The 19821-nt window shown below is 36.9% G+C and overlaps 2 protein-coding genes across 3 annotated transcripts; one reads left to right on the top strand and one right to left on the bottom strand.

The window, feature by feature from the left end:
- Window positions 1-1372: 1372 nt before the first annotated feature.
- LOC103031117 (gastrula zinc finger protein XlCGF49.1) lies at window positions 1373-4438 on the bottom strand. Of its 2 annotated transcripts, XM_022680045.2 has the most exons (3): window positions 4248-4344; window positions 3703-3819; window positions 1373-2998 (listed from the first exon to the last, which is right to left on the bottom strand). In XM_022680045.2, exons 2-3 carry the CDS (start codon window positions 3719-3721, stop codon window positions 2181-2183), a joined length of 837 nt encoding a protein of 278 aa, XP_022535766.2. In that variant the 5' UTR covers window positions 3722-3819; window positions 4248-4344; the 3' UTR covers window positions 1373-2180. The 2 variants fall into 2 exon arrangements, with proteins under 2 accessions (XP_022535766.2, XP_049341199.1); XM_049485242.1 differs by lacking the exon at window positions 3703-3819 and having other exon boundaries at window positions 4248-4438.
- Window positions 4439-5973: 1535 nt separating this feature from the next.
- On the top strand, window positions 5974-11690 carry pttg1ipb (PTTG1 interacting protein b). The gene is made up of 7 exons (XM_007233774.4): window positions 5974-6255; window positions 7664-7716; window positions 8121-8229; window positions 8684-8786; window positions 9239-9307; window positions 9808-9854; window positions 10526-11690. Exons 1-7 carry the CDS (start codon window positions 6171-6173, stop codon window positions 10567-10569), a joined length of 510 nt encoding a protein of 169 aa, XP_007233836.1. The 5' UTR covers window positions 5974-6170; the 3' UTR covers window positions 10570-11690.
- Window positions 11691-19821: the final 8131 nt, after the last annotated feature.

Genomic DNA, 19821 nt, shown 5'->3' with positions numbered 1-19821 from the left:
ATGCATCTTAGCATGCTCTCCTCCACCAGTCTTACACACTGTTTTTGGATAACTTTATGCCACTCCTGGTGCAAAAATTGATGGCTTGTGATCATCCATCTTCCTCTTGATTATATTCCAGAGGTTTTCAATTTGGTATAATCAAGGAAAACATTATCATTAAGTGGTCTCTTACTTTTCCCAGAGCTGTATATATACATTGAACCCTCCTATTATCTTTTGGTCCATTCAGTGTTTAAAGTCTCTGAAAAATATGGAGGACATTAGTTTTGTGATTGATATTTATTGCCTTTTCTTAATTTGATGAAGACAAGAAGTAAAAAAATAAATATTTAAAATGTTTAAACTTCAATGTTTGTTTTACTGGCATAGAACTTAAGAAATCTCAATATTTTACAAATATTTGTGTGATAATAATGTTGAGGTCACTATGACATTCAGTTGTATAATCTTTTTCTAAATGTCCCTTCACTTTAGGCCATTATTTAGCAACACATTACTTTTAATACTTATATGATACTAATAAGACACTTATAATAATGCCAGAACCACTGATAGAACCATCTGTTCTTTCATAATTAGTATTTCACCCAAAACCCAACAGATAACACACCCAGTAAACCAGACTCTACCATCTGTTTTCCCAGATCTCTCTCTTCTACTGTGTAAATTCAGCGCTGACAATCACAGGTGGCCACCACCAGTCTCACCATCATATACTGGGATTAGTATACTGGTATACTGGTCAGGAATAAGAAACCAGCACAACCAGCACGTTATATGTAAACCTCTAAACATTAACCAGTTTAAATATTTTGGCTTAATGTTGCTCTAAACTGCGTTTTCAGCAGAATCAGGTCTGCTGAATCTGTCCACAGCTAATAAACAGTATCCTACCTTCACCTACCTTCATCCCTGCAGCTCCTCTTCATCTCCTACAGCTGCACTGTAAAAGCAGGGGGCGTGGCCTGCTGATCCTCTTTGTTTGGATTGGTAAAGCAGATAATCAGCGCCCCCATCTGGATCACAGGGGTCTTTCTTTTTGGATCTTCATATAGATCAACTGTACCACACACACAGAAATTTAACAATCTACATTTTAGCTTCAAGAGTATAATAATTGGGAGCTTTACTGTCAGTAGGGATTCACCACTGGTCACTAATATTATTCATATAATCTCCTATTACTATATAATAAATAATTCATAGAACTGGATTTTTTTTTGTCTAGTCAGACAATTACAGTGTAAATATTTCAAGATTACGTGATTGTGTGATACTAGATACTACACAAGACTATTCCCTACATCTTCCCTACATGAAATTGGCGTTACTAAAGAGGATTAAATACTTGTAAATAATAAGCAAAAAGCAGAAATTATGGATTTATTGGTGTCAGTTTTACAGCATTTCACAAACAATGTTTCAAAAACAATAGCAAAGTTTGACACCTCATATCGATACGATACGACTGAAATAATTAAAAGAAATAAAAAGTATATCAATTTATTGTCCCTCCCTTTTAACACAACTACTTATCTAGAGTTTGAACCACTGTCTGACATCAATATTTACTTGCAAACTAAACAATAACAAGAAATACTGTATTGGCAATAAAAAAAGTGGAATATTTCAGTAAACTTCAGTATATTTTCTTATACTCTTAAGCAGGGGTGTCCAAACTTTTTTTGTTGGGGGCCAGAAGGAGAAATATATTTGAAGTCACGGGCCACAGACTCTGTAATAAAACAAATAATGAAATATACCACTTTAAATAATACATTTACCTGATTATTTCATTTACACACCATTTTACTTGACTTACTATCTTTATCTTTGACAGTGTTGTGTAAACTAAGATTTTTCAAAATGATGTTTAATTTCATGATGTCTCTTAATATTAAACTCCTTAATTACAGCAGCTTTTAGACCCGTTTTTCTGCGCTAGAAATGCGCACCCTCTCCGCTTTTAGACTCTTTGGCCCGTTTCTGACCCCTAGCGTTCGAACTTTGAATATCACATTATAAAAACCTGCTTAACAGCGGACCAACTTTCATTCTATTTCTAAAAAACCCGCAGGCTGCAGTTTGGACACCCCTGCTCGTAAGTCAGTTCAGTTCCTGCACCTATGGTACTTTGCACCTGAAATACCTGTTAAATCACGTTTTACCACAAGCATTCAGGTGCATCCCTGAGCATTCATGCATTTGTGCATTTTCATACTATTGGAATGCCTGAAGTGTTGCCCGCAGTCTGAGCAGTAATAGGGTTTCTCTCCAGTGTGAATTCGACAGTGTATTTTCAGACTCCTTGCCTCCATGAAACACTTCCCGCAGTCTGAGCAGCGGTACGGCCGCTCGCCCGTGTGGATGCGCTGGTGGGTGGTGAGGTTGGCTTTGATAGTGAATCCCTTTCCACACTCTGAGCACAGGTAGGGTTTTTCTCCAGTGTGAATGCGGTGGTGAATCGCGAGGTTGGCTTTGGTTCTGAAGCTCTTCCCACACTCTGAGCACTGGTGGGGCTTCTCCCCAGTGTGAATGCGGTAGTGCATCAGAACCATACACAGTGAGCTAAAGCTGTAACCGCACTCCGGGCAGCCGTACGGTTTCACCACGCTGTGGGTCCGCAGGTGAGCCCGGAGGAGGGCCTGATGGCTGAAGCTCTTGCTGCACCACGGGCAGTGATGCGGCTTCTCTCCGGTGTGAATGCTCTGGTGTATTTTCAGGGACGATAGTTGATTAAAACTCTTTCCACACATTAAGCAGTGGTGGCTTTTCTTCTTTACAGTGTTTTTGGGAGTTTTGGCACATTTCTGCTGAGGACTGCCGCTTACAGACGAGCCCAAATTCTCACATTTAACATCTCCTGATTTCTCAAGCTTTTTGCCACAGTTCTTTTTTTCTCCTGATTTGTTTTCAGTGTTTAACTGAAAGTCGGAAAAGAAGTACGCTCCATCGGCAGATATCATCCACGAGGGCAGTGGACGGGGCTTTCTCTCTGAAAGAGAAAAAGAGAAAATATTCACATTTCAACCCAAAACTCAACTCAACTCAACTAAAAACTGTCTGAATCTGTACCTAATGTTTGGATGTGATCGGATATCGGGGTCAATCATGTAATTTTCAAAGGAAAGGTGTGAAAAGATGTGGATCACTGATGAATCAAAAATGTAAAGATACGTTGTTACTTAACAAATTGAATATAGAATCTGCTGCACTCGCGTTGCCATTGAGAATGCCCATGGTACTCTCTCACTGACAGCAACAACTCACTCATATTACACGGGTTTGTATATTGTGTGTGTCTAGTAAAGTGTCTAGTCTAAATCTGGTCTGACAGGCCTAAACCACACTACACTATTATTTCTGTCTCCCTTTCAAAAAAAAAAAACAAAAAAAAAACAGAACTGTCTGCATTTAAAAAATAAATCATGATTTAAGTAATGCTTAATGACATTTTTTTAGTTTAGAAATGCATATTTAAATGGAAATAATATACATGGCTATTTAGTACTTGTTTATTCTGTTTTGATGATGTTATTTTACTAATAATTAATTTATTTTATTATAATTATTTACAAAAGGGGCAACATGGATGTGTCCTTTTTTTTTTACTGCACTGCAAAAGTATCGGATCGGGACTCAAAGGAGCTATGCACACCTGCATCAAAAGTGGTGCACAACAGAATTATAATTAATTACCTCTTTTTGGTCGCGGCATCACCAGAATTCAGACTTCTAGAACATCTATAGAAGAACTAGCAAAACCTCCTCTTTCTCTTCAGCCTGCCCTGTCTTACAGCAACTCCAACTGTGAACCTGAACACAAAACAGAATGAAAACGTTGGTGGCTAGGTGGATACTGTAGGAATGAAGATGTGTTAAACCAACCAAAATACTCTGTATTAACTCTTAACAAGTTCAGCACAGCTGTTAACTGAAAGCCTGAATTCCATGTGACCTAAGCAAGAGGTGCTACTTTGAAGAATCTAAAATAGAAAACATATTCTGGTTTGTTGAACACTTTTTGGTTTCCTAAATAATTCCACCTTAAGAGGGTCAGCACAGGTACAGGCTCGTGTGTTTCTGCAGCTGTATTTAAGGTGGAACGGAGAGATAGAAACTCAGTTTTCTCTGTAAAGCTGCTTTGTTGGTTAATGTATAACTCTGCTCTTACCCTCCAGAGAGTGAACATCACTCCAGAGAGTGATACACCTCTATAATAATGATAATAATCACACTCCTACCTTCCACAGGTCCCGCGCTGCTCCTCAGCTTTTCAACCTGGACTGGAGAAACGCAGCGCCGCATACTGGAACCACGTGGTCACAGCTCCTTAATCCCACCCGTATTCCGACAAAATCCCGCCCCCTGCTCTATGATTGGCTGGGAATACATTCGATCTGACCGTTGGTTGTCCAGCAAATAAATCGTCCAGCAAGAACGTCTAAACAACTATTTTAGCCCTTTTTCTACTGTAAAAGTTTTAATAGTACTTTGTTTTTTTATTTATACAATATTAAATATATATATATATATATATATATATATATATATATATATATATATATATATATATATATATATATATATATATATATATATATATATTTACCTTAATTAGGGAACAAAGCTAGTATTAGGATATTATGAAATGAGTGATTATGGGCACAGCTCAATTATTAACTATACGTTGTATGAATAGTTACAATATATTAACTAAAACTATGATTATTAATAACAACTAAAAATTATAATACATTCACTACAAATAATTCATTATAAATATTTGAGAACATAAGGTCCTGAAACTAGGAATCCAAGTAGGAATTTTCTAGGAGGACTTGAAGGAAGCATACAAATCAGAGTTTCCCTACTGGTAAATATGTTTTGTTTGATGTGGCGTTCATGTGCTCTTATCTCGTAAATATGATATTTCCAACATGATTTGAAGGCAGCATAACTTTTTTTTTCTTTAAAATTTCTACCAAAATTTGTAATTTTTTTTACTAGACTTTACCTCACTTTTGAAATCATTTAGAATGGCTAAAAACGAGAAATGTAAAAGAACTGTAATAATTTGTGATGAACTCTCACTTGCCTCTGGTTATATATAATTTTATTTATTTCGTTTTTCTTTCTTCTTTTCTTTTCTCCCGTTTTTATATTTTTAATGCTGTCTTCTATGGTTGTTTCTTGTATTAACCTGTAACAGATTCTTTTACATTTCTCGTTTTAGCCATTCTAAATGATTTCAAAAGTGAGGTAAAGTCTAGTAAAAAATGACAAATTTTGGCCAAGTATTTGCATCGGTGAATGTAGTGTTTACTTAATAAAATAAAAATATTAATAAAATACTCTATATCTAGATCGATGTGTGGAAAAAAAAAAGCAAATTACATCACGGACATGTTGGTTTTCTTCAAAAAGAAAGTCTCATCAGAACTTAGAAACGATTGAAAGAAAGTTGTGATACTGATTCACAATCCGAATGACAAAAGGAACATTCAACATCTATAGTTTTAAATTGTGCAATTCACTTATTCATAGGATACATGTTGTGAAGTATTTTCAAATGCACTTCCCTAGCTTTATTGGGGATACCAAATTTATAAGGTAAAAGCCATGCTTTTTTCCAATTTATATCTGAGATCATGGTATTCCAAACAAAGTCTCTCTAGGTGTAACAATGAAATACATTCCTTATTGATTTATTAGTGCATTTTAGGTCAAAAAGTTTGCCTACATTTTGCCAACATTGGTTACTAAAAACTGACAGTCCTCTTTCCTGACCTTTTTTCATATGAAATGTGACTTTTCATCAGGTGGCAGCATAACTATCCCTTAAACATGGCCCTCTCGTGACGTTAGGCCTAGTAAACACACGTGACTGACAATGACCAATAGGGTGTGACTCCAAACGGCGCTTTAACCTTTTTTTTTTAGACTTAGGGGTTAGGGAGCATAGGTAGGGAGGGTAGAGTAAATGGGACAGACCCCTCTCTAGGGACTGCAGGGAGCAGGGAGCTGATTTATTTACAGGCGGAGTTTTGCGGATCTGCGTGGAGTTATTTTAGCGTTAAACACAGAGTTCCGTGGGTTTTGAGTTTGTGGTGAAGTGGGTCGGTCTGAGGTTCGGTTCTGCTTTCTGTTCAGCGCTGTTTTTTAATATGAAACTCCGGGAGTTTGTGTGTTTCTGTCTCCTGCTGATCGCTTTTCTCTGGGCGGAGGGTTTCGCTCAAACTACAGCAAGCAGTAAGACTTTAATCTGAACTCTGATAAAGTTAATTTTATCTGTGTGACACGTTAATTAACGCTTTCATCCTAACTAACTGATTTATTTACTTCAAATCGCAAAAAAGTGTTTATTTTAAGACATAAACTACTTAAAATATAGAATAAAGCGGTTTAAAACCTCTTATTGTGTGTAAAGTTAAGTAAAAACACTTAAATATCAGTTTTAAGATGATTTTTTGAACATATTGGGCGTATTTAACGGTATATTTACAGTTTGGGCTCACATGACCCAGATTTAAGCAACAATAACAGAAATAAACAGCTGTTTACACACTATTTCTGGTGTAATCAGTTGATTTTACTGAGTTTTACACTGATTTAGACTCGATAATCCGCTTATTATTGAGCCTGTAGCTCTGTATTGTTTTGCATTTGTAGATTTTCAGTCATGAGTTTTAGTTTTGAAGTCACATGATTGAGTTTCCCTCATGCTGGATTAAAATTCTTACACAACTACTACTGTAAGTTAATACTGTCGTTTACTGAACGTTAGAATTTTTACATTCATTGTTAATATTAAAGTAATCCAAACTATGAAGAAAAACATATGGAATTATTTAGCACACAGAAAATGTTTTATATTTTAGATACTTCATAGCAGCTTTATGAGGTAGAGTCACCTGGAGTTCAGACTTTCAGTTAACAGCTGTGCTGAACTCATCAAGAGTTAATTACTTGAATTTCTTGTCTCTTAATATGTTTGAGAGCATCAGTTGTAAAGAAATAAAGTTGTAACAAAAAATAGAGGAAATCATACTTGAGAAAAAAATGAAGGTCAGTCAATCCAAAACATTTCAAGAACTTATCCTTAAGTGCAGTCACCTCAAACACCATCAAAAACATTATAATGATGGAACTGGCACTCATTAGGACTGCCAGAGGAAAGGAAGAGCAAGAATTTCCTGTGTTGTGCAAGAAAAGTTCAAGATCAGCGTTACCAGCCTCAGAAACTGCAAGTTAACAGCTCCCTAGATAAGAGCACCTAAACGCTTTACAGAGTATTTTTTTTTTTTTTTTAACACTTTTAAGTTACTACATGGTTCCTTATGTGTTTCTTCATAGTGGATCACTTCAGTATTCAATTATAATGTAGAAAGGATTTTTGTGTAATGGGAAAAGCGCACTTTGTGTATGCACTTTGACCTACAAGGGTTACAGCCTCACTTATTCAGATTTAACTAGAGTTAAAGTTAAACTCAGCTTTATGGTTAAAACAGTATTGGAACTGGTTAGTTTGTAAGTAGGGCAGTTTCTGTTTGCATTATGAATAAAAAAAATAAATGAATGCTTGATTCTACAGAGCAGAGTGACTTTCTTTCCATTTTTACATGTAAATTTATAGTTATTGTTTGGGTTTCTGTTACAGGCTGCGCTGCAAAATCCAACACAACCTGTGAGGAATGCCTCTCCAATGTTTCTGTAAGTTTTCATCATTATTTATTTTCTGTTTTAATTATTTTGTTTTTTTTTACTTAATTAATAATCTATTTGTGAAAATTAACTGTGAGCAACAAAAAAACATTAAATGCAAAAATACAGAGGTGAAGTGTTCGTAGATTGATTGACTAATTAATGGACTGATTGATTGATTGATTAACTGGCACATAGATAGATAAACATACAGATAGATAGACTGATTGATTAACAGATAAATAGTTGTCTTGACTGATAGATAGATAGCATAACACAAATATGTAGAATACATTTAATATATAAAGCAATTTAGTAAAATAATAATAAAGACATAATTAGAACTGTTGAAAACAGAAAATATTTTGTGTATTGTGCCAATTGTAAATGTGTGTGTGTTTAATGTGTTTTAGTGTTTGTGGTGCAATACCGATCAGAGGTGTGTAGACTACCCGGTGCAGTCGGTCCTGCCCCCGGCGAGTGTGTGTCGTCTGGCTGAGGCTCGTTGGGGGAAGTGTTGGGGTGAGACCATGTGAACCGCCTTCTGTCACACACTCCTCACCAGGGATACACCCAGATAAAAATCTGAAAAACATCTGAACTGAATACCAAATACTACCCTTTTTGGTAGCAGGTTTTTATTTCTTTTGTCACGTTTTCCCCACAAAATAAGTTCTATAGCTATTTTTTTTTTTGTGTTTTGTGTGTTTATTTAATAATAAAACGACAATTATTAACTATTTACTGAACATTTGGGCATTTAAACATCCCAGCTAGTTAAGATTGCATCAAGTCATAAAAATGTCATTGTTCTTTATGTAAAATTCATCCCCACCTTTTACTCTCTCTTTACTTACTGCTGCAGCTGCTACATTATTTATTATGGCTGTAATATATTTTTTTATCATTGTGTTGATATCTGCAGATCCTGAGCAGAAGTGTAATGGTATAATTGTGTTTTTCTACTGTGTGTTAGTGAACTTCCAGACTCTCATCATCACTCTGTCTGTGCTGGCACTGGTGATCCTCATCGCTGTGGTGGTCTGCTGCTTGTGCTGCTGCAAGTGTGAAAACATTGGGTGAGTTTAGATCTTCTGTTCAGCTTTTTATCTTCACACTTAGGAGAACCTTAAAATGCTTCAGTTTAGCTCAAGAACAGAGAAAAGCCTGGATGACTCTCTTCCATCGGTCTTTTAGGATGGAGGTCTAGCCGAGCTGTACTGGAAGTTTGTAGAGCTCTTGAGTATAAGAGGCCTTTTCCTTTCTTCTGGTTCACGGATGGGTAGCTACAAGAATCCAGCTGTGGGAAAGCAACAAAGGGGTTACATATTTAGTGTGCAGTTTGGGACACGACCCTTGTTTACAGTGGGAAGAAACTATGTTGTTACTATGTTGGAGACTCACCCCGGCACTACTGTGATGTAACAGTTTAGGGTAACAATACCAGGATGATAAACAGTTTAATGAAACATTTACAGATGTCTTTTATTAGATATTAACATGAATGTATCTCTGTTTATCTCTGTTAAAGGAGATCCAGAAAAGTGGATGAAAGAGAGGCGAGACAAGCTGATCTAAGAAGAGTTCGGAACGAGGAGAGGTGAGATTTTACATTTTTAAATAAGAAGGACTTTTTTTTGCCCCTGTAAACACTCCAAGCACAAAATAAATCCATCCATTTGTTTTTTTTTGTGAATCAGCTGAAAGAGTTTGGCATCAGGAATCATATGCTTCCAACAGGGTTCATACGATCATGAAAAACCTGGAAAATTTGAAAATAGCAATTTCCAGGCTTGGATAAGTTTAGGAAAAATAAAAATACCCAGAAAGTTTTGGAAAGGTCATGGAAATTTGGTCTACAAATCTTTGTGTTTCAACTTCGTATAGCCCATAGACCTTAAGTTGTTTAAGTTGTGTTAAAACATGTGACTGTCATGGCAAATCCATCACTTTATTTTATATATGCATTATTTCATGTTTAGCTCTACTCTGCAGTACTAAGCCAGTTTATGCCAGAGTCTTGCTGTCCAATTACTTATAGACTGCACTGTATCAGGCGATTTGTTTTACTGATTTTAATACTGATCTGTCTGATTTTAGGAGAGAACAGATGAAAAGCAGACATGACGAAATCCGCAAGAAATACGGTGAGTGTTTTATACAATATAGGAAAATGATAAAATGCTTCACATGTACAAAAAAGGCGACAGTGTATGGCTTTCAATTAAATTGTGTAAATCATGTATATGTTATTGATGTATTGGTGTAAATATTTTCTGCACATAAACTATATTGGCAAAGCAAATGTGTCTGCTGGTCTGCATTGCTGTATTTGGTAATGGAGTCCCTGCCATTCCATGAAGCTCTCTACAATCTACTGTTCTTGAGCTAATCTGAAGCTACTTGAAGTTTGAAAGTCTATAATGATTGACTGAAACACTTCATAACATTTGTAATGAAGTAGTTACCATTTCCCTAATTCTGGTTCAATTACAAAAGTTACTTAATTCTATGACTATTTTAGAGTCAGACACAGCTCCCTTGTCAGCAGCTCTAACTCTATATACAGTGCACAATACTATGGGGCTTTATTAGATATGGTGGCAATAGATTCACATAGTCTCATCTAGTCTGCACCACAGAGTTCTAACGTATTGGGAATACTATTTTGTATATATGTGTTTTTGTGTGCGCGAGTGTGCATGTAGCTGGTATCTCCATTAGGAGTAATGAGTTCAGGGGCCTGAAGGAAGTGTGTTTTCATTTTTTCTGATTTCTGAGTTTGAATTTAAACTTTCTGATGTTTTTTTTGTTGCAGGTCTGATGAAGGATAATTCTTACAGCAGATTTGAGAACAGCTAAGGAGCTTCATCTGTCCAGACCACCTGTTCTTCTCCAAAACCCCTCCCAAAACTCACACTCCTCCAGAATCTGATGTCCTGCACTGATTTTCTTTTTGTACATAGTTTAATGTGAACTGATTGTTCTGTGTGTGTCTTAGTTCTTTCTGCTGCTGTACCAAAGGCTGCGTTCACACTGCAGGTAAAAGTGGTAAAAAGGGCCCAAATCTGATTTTCTCACCAAATCCGATGTTTATTTTAGGATGTTCAAACTATCTTTTAATCTAATCTTTATATGACATTCGTCTGAACAGTTTACGCTCTAAAACAAACTGATGTAATGAAGAGCTTCGCATAAAGTTTCAGTTTCATTTTTCCAGCCCCACAGAAGGTATTAAGCAGTTCCAGTGTCTCACAGCTGGGCGAATCACTGAAAATGCATTTCAGCTGGCTGTAAAAAGGTCACGTTAGCAGGCCACGCCCACTTTATTGGAGTCTTTAGTTTCTTTAAGCTTTGCTTTTCCCTTAACTGTTCTTTTTTTTTTTGACACTGCAGCAGTGCCCTCCTGTGGCTGCATTCAGCCATTACATTAGAAACACAGAAACTTTGCACCACAAGACTTCTAATTTAGTTTAAACAGATATTTTAAGATACTTTTCAAATATTTCTGAGGTTTTTTTTTCACTCTTCCACCACTGAAACCCTCCCTCACTGCTGTCGTCCATTTCCCCATTTTCACTGCCTTTTTTAGTCTCCTTGATGTAAAAGTTGCGATCTGACTGTATTGGATTTTAATGCTCGAATTAGAACTGAAAATTTAAGATTCAGTGTGTTTTCGTAATTTGCACTGCCACACAGATAACACACCTGTATCACATATATCTGAAAAGACCAGATTTGGGCCACTTTTACCTGCTGAGTGAAGGTAGCACAAGAGTTTTATCTGATCTGCACTCTGAGCCTCAACAACACTGTAGACCCCCAAGCATCTCCCCCACATATAATCTATGTTGCATCCCCTGATGATCACTTATTTCCTGTTTTTAGTGCTTAATTGTAAATTCAGTATGTTTTTGAATATAAGCCAAAATGAATGCTGTAAAAATACACAGTATTGTTCCAAATACATTTCTGTAAAAGAACATTAGTGAGAATGAGTGTATCTTACTAGCACTAGTTTCTTACAGCAACTTAAATAGATTCTGTCAAATATACATTGACATTGGAAAAGTCATGTTACAGGGGCTAGTATAATGTCCCATGACTTTTGCCATGTTCCATGGAGACTAAGGAAGGCTGCACTGGCCTGTGGGATATGTGGGCGGGGTCTCCTGCATTGAATGCCGATGTGATTCTGCCATAGAGATTCTGCCCACAGACTTTCACTTTCACAGAAGACAACCAACACACTTTCACACAAACTGCCCCAAAGGCTGCTCCACATACTGCCCCACTAGCTTCCCCACAGGCTGTCTCAACCAACATTTCTGCACAAACTGCCCCACAGGCTGTCTTGAAGACCCACATTTCCACACAGGCTGTCTCAAAAATCATAAGGCATAATACTCGTCCTATCTCATGTCCTATGACTTTTGGCATGTCAGTGTATTTTTAGGGTTTTATAGATCTAAAAGCTGAACTGAAGATGACCTCACTCTGGTTCTGATGTAACTGGTGTTTGTGTAAGTTGGAGTTTCGGGTTCAGCAGTTTCAGTTCTGTTTTTTATTATTTTAACTCATGACTAAACTGAAGACACACTTTCACACAAACTGCACACAAACTGAAGACAGCAAATATATTAAAACTGAACTTCTACAGGTGAAAAAAGCTCCAAACAAACTGCTTTAGCTGTATAATGTTTTATTATGGTGTATCAAATATTTAATTAATAACAAAGGAAGTGATGAGAAAAAAGTGATAAGAAAAATGGCATAATTACAAATATATATTAATATTGATATATAATAATATATTACAAAGTATATTTTCATTCATACAGTGTGAGAAAAAGAGCCCTATGCAAGATTAGTTTATTTGTGAAATACAGTGAATTAGTAGAGATGTGTACAGATTTCCACTAGAGGGCGCTGTTGGAAAGCAGTAGTCTTGTCCTAAAGACTAACTCTACCCCCTTTTCACTGAGTGTAAAACTTATTTGACATAATATAATATAAAACACAGACCAACATTCTTTAAATAGTGTGAAGTGGATCAGATTATAAAAATATATCTTAATTTTTACACAAACTCCTCTTAAAAAAACAATCTTTGAGATTTGCTTTGTACTAGAAGGTGGATTAAGTGAACAGGGTGAACAGGCTGAACTGGGTGAACCGGCTCTAATAATATTCAGGGTTTGTTCTCTACAGTTGGACTGTTTGGTGATATTTTGGGCCCCGGGGTATGAACAATTTTAGTGTAAATCTGACCTCACTGACCCCCTCAGAAGTGGATGGTAGGAGCAATGAGACCTAATTATTTCACCTTAATACTGAATATGGGATGATACCAACAAGGCGTCAAAACTTAGAAGTAGCTATAGATAATGGGGTTTAAAATACTTCTGTAGAAGTTAAAGTATCAACTTTAAGAAAAAGTGTAAACGTACTGGTTTTAAAACTACTCAAAGTATAAAAGTAAATCTTGATGGTTCACATTCACAAATTAAGTGATCTGTATCTGTGAGTAATGTGAACGAATCTGTCCCTGAAACGCCTCACATGCTGCACATTGATACAGTGTATAAACGTCTCCTTCTTTACCAACAACAAAAACCCTCATATTTGAGAGACGACTCGTAGCTTTATAAAGGGAACTGGATGCGTTTGTTAGCAGCTAATATGTGGAGCATTTTTTGCTGGAGTGGAGAGTAAACAGCTGCTCTGAAGTTCATGCTTAGGTTGAGGAGGTGAAAAAAGGACAGGCGGTTTGCTTTTGCTGTTTTTGCAGCTATAGCTGGACAGCTGCACCAAGAGATGCAGTGTGGGTACGAGAGAGAAGCACGTAGTGCTAATGCTAATGTGTAAAAGCAAAAAGACGCATACATTCAGATTTGACCGTTCACCTTTATGTCGCATGTAAATGGGTCGGATACGTATCTGACTTAGGACCACATTTGGAAGTGGCTCAAATATGATCTGAGAAATCAGATATGGCACATTTACACCGCCATGAAAAAATCAGATCTGAACCACATTGAGCAATAATCGTATTTGAGTCACTTTAGCTTGGTAATGTGAACGTAGCCAGAGTCCTATAGTGCAGTACCACCCCTCCCAAAAATACATTTTCTAAAAGCCATAATTACTATAATGTTATATTAAAATGTTAATGTTGATAAATTTGGGATGCACTAGGCTCCCTACTGTTCCAGTTGCATATATGCCTATTGAAAATATATGCATTTTAGTAGAATGTAAATATACAAAAGTTAAAGCTTAGTTGTGATTTGAAAAACTTAAGTTCTCTTGAGTCTCTGCACGGATCATCTTCATACTAGGCTACATATGTCTGCTATGTTCTTGCTGGAGATTGTGTGTGTGTGGGGGGGGGGCATGTGCAGGTGTGATGGATCACAGTATAAACCAATAGGGAGTCAGAATGGTATATGTTTATACTTCTCTACATCCAATCACAATCTATCACAATCACAATTCACTCTATCTGGATGGAGAGATTTATCTGGATAGGGTTTTTTTGTAGTAAGTAAAAAGTGGTTGAAAAATAATTAGTAAAGTATGGTAAAGTATAAATAATAGAAAAATTCTACTTAAGTAAAGTAAAAAAGTATTTGTACTTTACTAATTTACACCTATGATACTGCATTAACTGAATAAGAATACCGTATTCTCCTAACCTTAGTCTTTACTTCTGTTCTCATGGTGACTAAACAGATAAGATAAGATTTCAGAGCTGGAATATTTGTGTAAATATGACCTATAAACTGGGAATCCCCCAGAATGCTTTGTTCTGGATCTGATACTGTAAATAAACGAGGTTTTGACAGTCGAGAGTAATAGACGGTAAACCCACCCTAAAGCTGCTCTTAAACCGAGGACGTGTTTGTGTGGTGACCAAACTGTTTGCAAATAGCTTAGGATAAGCTCTCACACACACACACGAATAAAAGCTATGGTTTATGGTGTGGAATTTTCCAGTAAGTATCCCATATGTTAAGGACAGCAGGAATTAGCCAGACTGTACAGATCAGCGAGTTCATCTATAAACGCTGCTTTCATGCAATGTGAATCTGAGTGATTGCTGAATGCTGTTGTAAAATGCTGGTTACTGAATTGTATGTTAATGCTCTGAAAACCTTCTGAAGAGACACCACAAAGCTAAATTATGCACAGGATATTTAATCTGATAACTGCAGAAAAACAGATTTTGTCAGTAATCAATGCATTCACGTGCATCGCAGGACTAACTCTCTGAGGAAAGCGTAGCGACTCGGTTCTGATACATCAGCTCACAGACGCCTTGTGCTGATCCACATCACCCTTGGAGTGATGAGGGGAAAGATCGCCATCTACTGTACCCACCCAGAGAGAGCAAGGCCAATTGTGCTCTCTCAGGGCTCTGGCAGCTGATGGCAAGCTGCATGACCGGGATTTAAACCAGCAATCTCCCAATCATAGTGCCAGCACCTTAGTCTGCTGGACCACCTAGAGCCTGTTTGTATGGTTTCTAATATTACGCAGCTCTGCATTTTTTTTATGATTTTCTTACATTTATGCAAAAACAAAGACAAGCTTTTTTTGGACGTGTCTGTGAATTTTAAAGCAATAAATCTTATTTTTTCTCTGACCAGAATTTTTGTCTTACTGTGCATTACTATGCTTATGCAAATTATTTGCTTAGTCTAAGCATATACGTCTCAATTTACATTTATTTTATCTAGTTTTTGCCAATGTTTTTCATTTTGCAAAATTTGTATGTATTTGTAATTTATGTAAAATTTACATAATAATGATTTTGGTAAATATTCCTGAAACTGGTGTACTTAATTTATTTAAGTAAGCCGTTAAGATTCTGTTAGCTGTTCACATGCCAACCCTGACCATTCATACCCACACATACTCAACTCAAACAGTCAAATCTCTCCTGCCATCAGATTTCCTTAACTACGTTTTCCAACTGACACATTCCTTGTTTTCATAGTCGGCTATCAGTGTTTAAACACACCGCTATCTGACTCGGTATCGGAGAGTCTGTCAGCTGCTCATTACTGAGGATAATAAAGATTATCTCTGATTCTGACACTCATAATTCTTAATGTTTCATAACTTATAAAGGCAGAGGCACCTGGAACAGGTAGGAGTTACATATACATGTGTGGAGCAGTCCAGGTCAGCAGCTGTGGCTATTAAGGCTATTAGCATCATGGCTCCAAACCTGGTGAGGCTGTCTGTTGTGTCTGTTAGCATTACAGCTTTAACCTTGCCATGGCGGAATGTTAGCATCACTGCTAAATCTCCTAATCAAACTCTGCCAAGCCCTGCTGTTGTATCTGTTAGTATTACGGCTCAAACTCTGCCAAGTCTGACTGTTAGCATCATGGCTAGCCCACTCTAACACTGCCAAGCCCAACAGCTGTATCTTTTAGTATCGTGGCTCAAACCCTGATGAGCCTGATAAGCCTGGCTGTTAGCGACATGGCTATCCGGCTTCAACACTCTGAAACTCCAGAATGGTCCAGCTATCAAATATACTCCTTTTATTTGAGTTAAACTGCTAATAAGGTGCAGTTTAATCTGAATTTTTAGCCAGATAACGCTATTTAACACAGCTATGAACAAATGCTGTCTCTGCTGCTCCATGCTGTTTACATGTGTGAAACCAAACCAACTAGGGGGATAAACGCTCCAAATAAACAAACTCATCAACTGAGCCGGACCATAGAAACCAACTACAGGTGTAACAAATGCCCTAAAAGTAAATTAGACTTCACAACTGTAGAGGGAGCCCAGGAGCAAAAATACCAATTGTTGCATAAACATGATATAAGCATTTAAAAATGCTGTGATTCGTCCACACGAAAACACTGAATACAGAGCTCTGAAAATGCTTAGCTCCTGGGCAACTATAAATCTGTGTTTGCTTAGCCAGAAGGTAACATAGAGACAAAGTCACAGTTTGAAACTACATAGATGTGAACGGGAGGAAACTAATACCTACGCATATTTTTTGTACCCATCTCTATATGTCTGTCTGAACCACCTTGACTGACCTGGAACACACCTCACTCCAGTGGACAGGCCCTCTGCATTTCCCATGATGCCACAGTACGGATTCCTAAAGCACAAATTGAAGAGTGTAGGACTGTACACTACAATTACACACACGCACTTAAAACACACAAACACACATGAATTAAAGAGCTTTTTACTCAAAGAGAAACAAAGTGCCCCTTACCTGAACATCAACGTCGTGACCTCATCCAAAATTACCTGAAATAACAACAAGCAGGGTTTCCTCAGGAGGCTAGTGCTGATTAGCATGGCGCTAACTGCAGACCTTTAATCCTTAAAAATAGTAGACTATATGTCCAAATAATTGAGAACACATCTTCAAATGAATGCATTGAGTTACTTTAAGTTGTACCCATTGCTGGCACAGAAGTGCAAATGCACACACACACCTTGTCTAGTTCTGGTAGAAAAGTACTGCCAAATGAATAGGACTCTCTAAAGCAGATACACAACAAGAACATGTTGGTACCCTGCCTAATGCCTGAAATGGCTAGATGGAATCTGGGGATAAAGTTGGGTACTAATTGTAACTGATGACTCTTGAGATTAATCATCTCCACTTCAGTGGAAACAAAGTTAGATAATGCAGTGATTTTCAACTGGTGGGTCGGAACCCAAAAAGTGGGTCATGGACATGTTCTGGGCGGGTTTGTGGACAACTTGTAAAAAATAAATACATTAAAAATAATAAAAAATTTAAAATAATTAATGCTAATCTCATTTTGTACCCTTTTGTTTTTTTGTATTGGGGAAAAAAGAGACAAGAGGGTTTCTTACTAATGTACTCTGAATGCAGAAAAGTGAAATATCTAATTTTGTGGCCTTATTTATTTTATGTAGTTTAGATATTTGACTTTATTGTAGTAACTTTTATACATATATATGTCATGTACCTCCTCAGTTTAAAAAAAGATGCTTTTAAATTTACTTTGCATGAGTATGTATGTTTAAATGGGTTTTTTAAAGCTATTTTGAAAAAAATTGTTTGGTTTGTATTCTATTAAAAAAGTGGGTCGCGACTTAATGACCATGAGAAAATGTGTGTCATGGGCTGACACCAGTTGAGAACCCCTGAGATAATGTGTTTTGGTAATCATTTATGATCAGATCACCCAGAACGCATGGTAATACAGATACAGATACCACTTTCAGATGTTTGGAGTGGAAGCAGTTTTGGTGAAATACTAGACATGTAGCAATAATGTTTTGGGTCATTGATAGTAGCTTTCTGTATTTGTATGCTTGGTCACACTACATGATTGTATCCTGTTTTTTTTTTCTCTTTTGTCTCTCGCTCAGTGAAAGATACTGACACAGATACCCAGCAAATATCTAGCAAGTTTAATATCTAGACCAGTGGGCAAATGTGACTCAAGAGCAAGCCAATGGGATCACGTAGAAAGAGAAACACATGACCAATCAATGTACTGTATCCTCTGCATGGCATTGCTGGTTCTTGTGTGTGTGTGTTTGGTTTTTGTGACAAAACATATTTTTGAAGAGCAGCCAGAGCAGATGAGTCTATGACTGCACACAGTAAAAAAATCAAGTAGTTCTCGACCCTGATCACTCCTGATCACTCGCTGGTCATTCATGTAGTATAAACCCGACATTAGCTATTTTAGCCTACATTTTGACTACATTTGCGTCAGATGGTGGAACTTTTGCTTTAAGCCCTTAGTCTTTGGTCTCTTCTTATCCATGTAGAACCTCCAGCTTTCTAAAACACCCAGGATAAAATCGTCAAATCATCCTCCAGAGAATAAAGCTCCTCACGGTTCACACCTTCTCTTCTGATCTGATGCTCCTCACAATGGCCGTGTGATGAACTGCAATGGATGAAAGTGGTCTTTCATGGCAGCAGGTGATGGTCTTTAAGTGTTTGAAAGCCCACATCAAGCCCCAGCTGGCCCACATTAAAGGCATTAAGAGCCTGCTGGAGCTCCACTTCCCCAGTGCATGCTGGTATTTAATAAATGCTGGTGTTTGCTACAGACTCAGAATACCTTCAGCACCAGCCTGCCCACCAGGAATGTGAAGAGGTTTCGGGTCCCGTTACTGAAACTGTAAACTGTAAACAACACACTGTAACTTTCAGTGATGAACAGAACTGATATGAACGTTTACATATATACATATATATAATGAAATAATTCCAAAATATCATTGTAAAAAAACGTTATAATTACTTATAATATAAATAGGGGCAGTCATATGATTAAATGTGAGACAATGACAATCGAATACAGTGGAAATCCAACACTTTTGGATGGGATGAATTGAAGAGTTGGTGATGAGCAACAATATCTGGCCTCACTAACCTTTTGGCTTCTGAATGCAATCAAATCCTCGCATCAATTCTTATTACTGAAATCTGTTACACATCTTTAACTGTACAGTAAAAACAGTTACACCAATAAAAGCAGGATTAACTAATTTTAATACCCTTAATTTCTGAAGAAACAATGCATTAACAGGTGTCTTTATATTGTTATCCATATAAAGTACCAGTCAAAAGTTTGGACACATGGTTCTAATTCAGTGTTTTTATTTTTCATCCAGACTATGAAAAAACACATAAGGAATCATGTTGTAACTTAAAAGTGTTAAACAAACCAAAATACTCTGTAAAACATTTAGGCGACTCTATCTTGGGAAGCTGTTTATTTGCAGGCTGTTTCTGAGGCTGGTAACTGGTAACTGATGAACTTATCGTGTGCAACAGAGGGAACTCTTGCTCTTTCTTTGCTGGGGCAGTCCTGATGAGTGCCAGTTTCATCATTATTATGTTTTTATGGTCTTTGCGGCGAGTGCACTTGAGGATACTTTCAAAGTTCTTGAAATTTTTCAGATTGACTGACCTTCATTTTTTCCTGAAGTATATATGTTTTCTTTACTTAGTTGAGTAGTTCTTAATTTTCATAATCTGTATGATAACATTACTCAAATAGAGCTATTCACTGTATACCAACAACTTTACAACTGATGCTCTCAAACACATTAAGTTCAACACAGCTGTTA

Source organism: Astyanax mexicanus, chromosome 11 (genome assembly GCF_023375975.1).
Source record: "Astyanax mexicanus isolate ESR-SI-001 chromosome 11, AstMex3_surface, whole genome shotgun sequence".
Classification (NCBI taxonomy): Eukaryota; Metazoa; Chordata; class Actinopteri; order Characiformes; family Acestrorhamphidae; genus Astyanax; species Astyanax mexicanus.
Note: the sequence above shows the minus strand (reverse complement) of the source record. Positions and strands in the feature narration are given on the sequence as shown.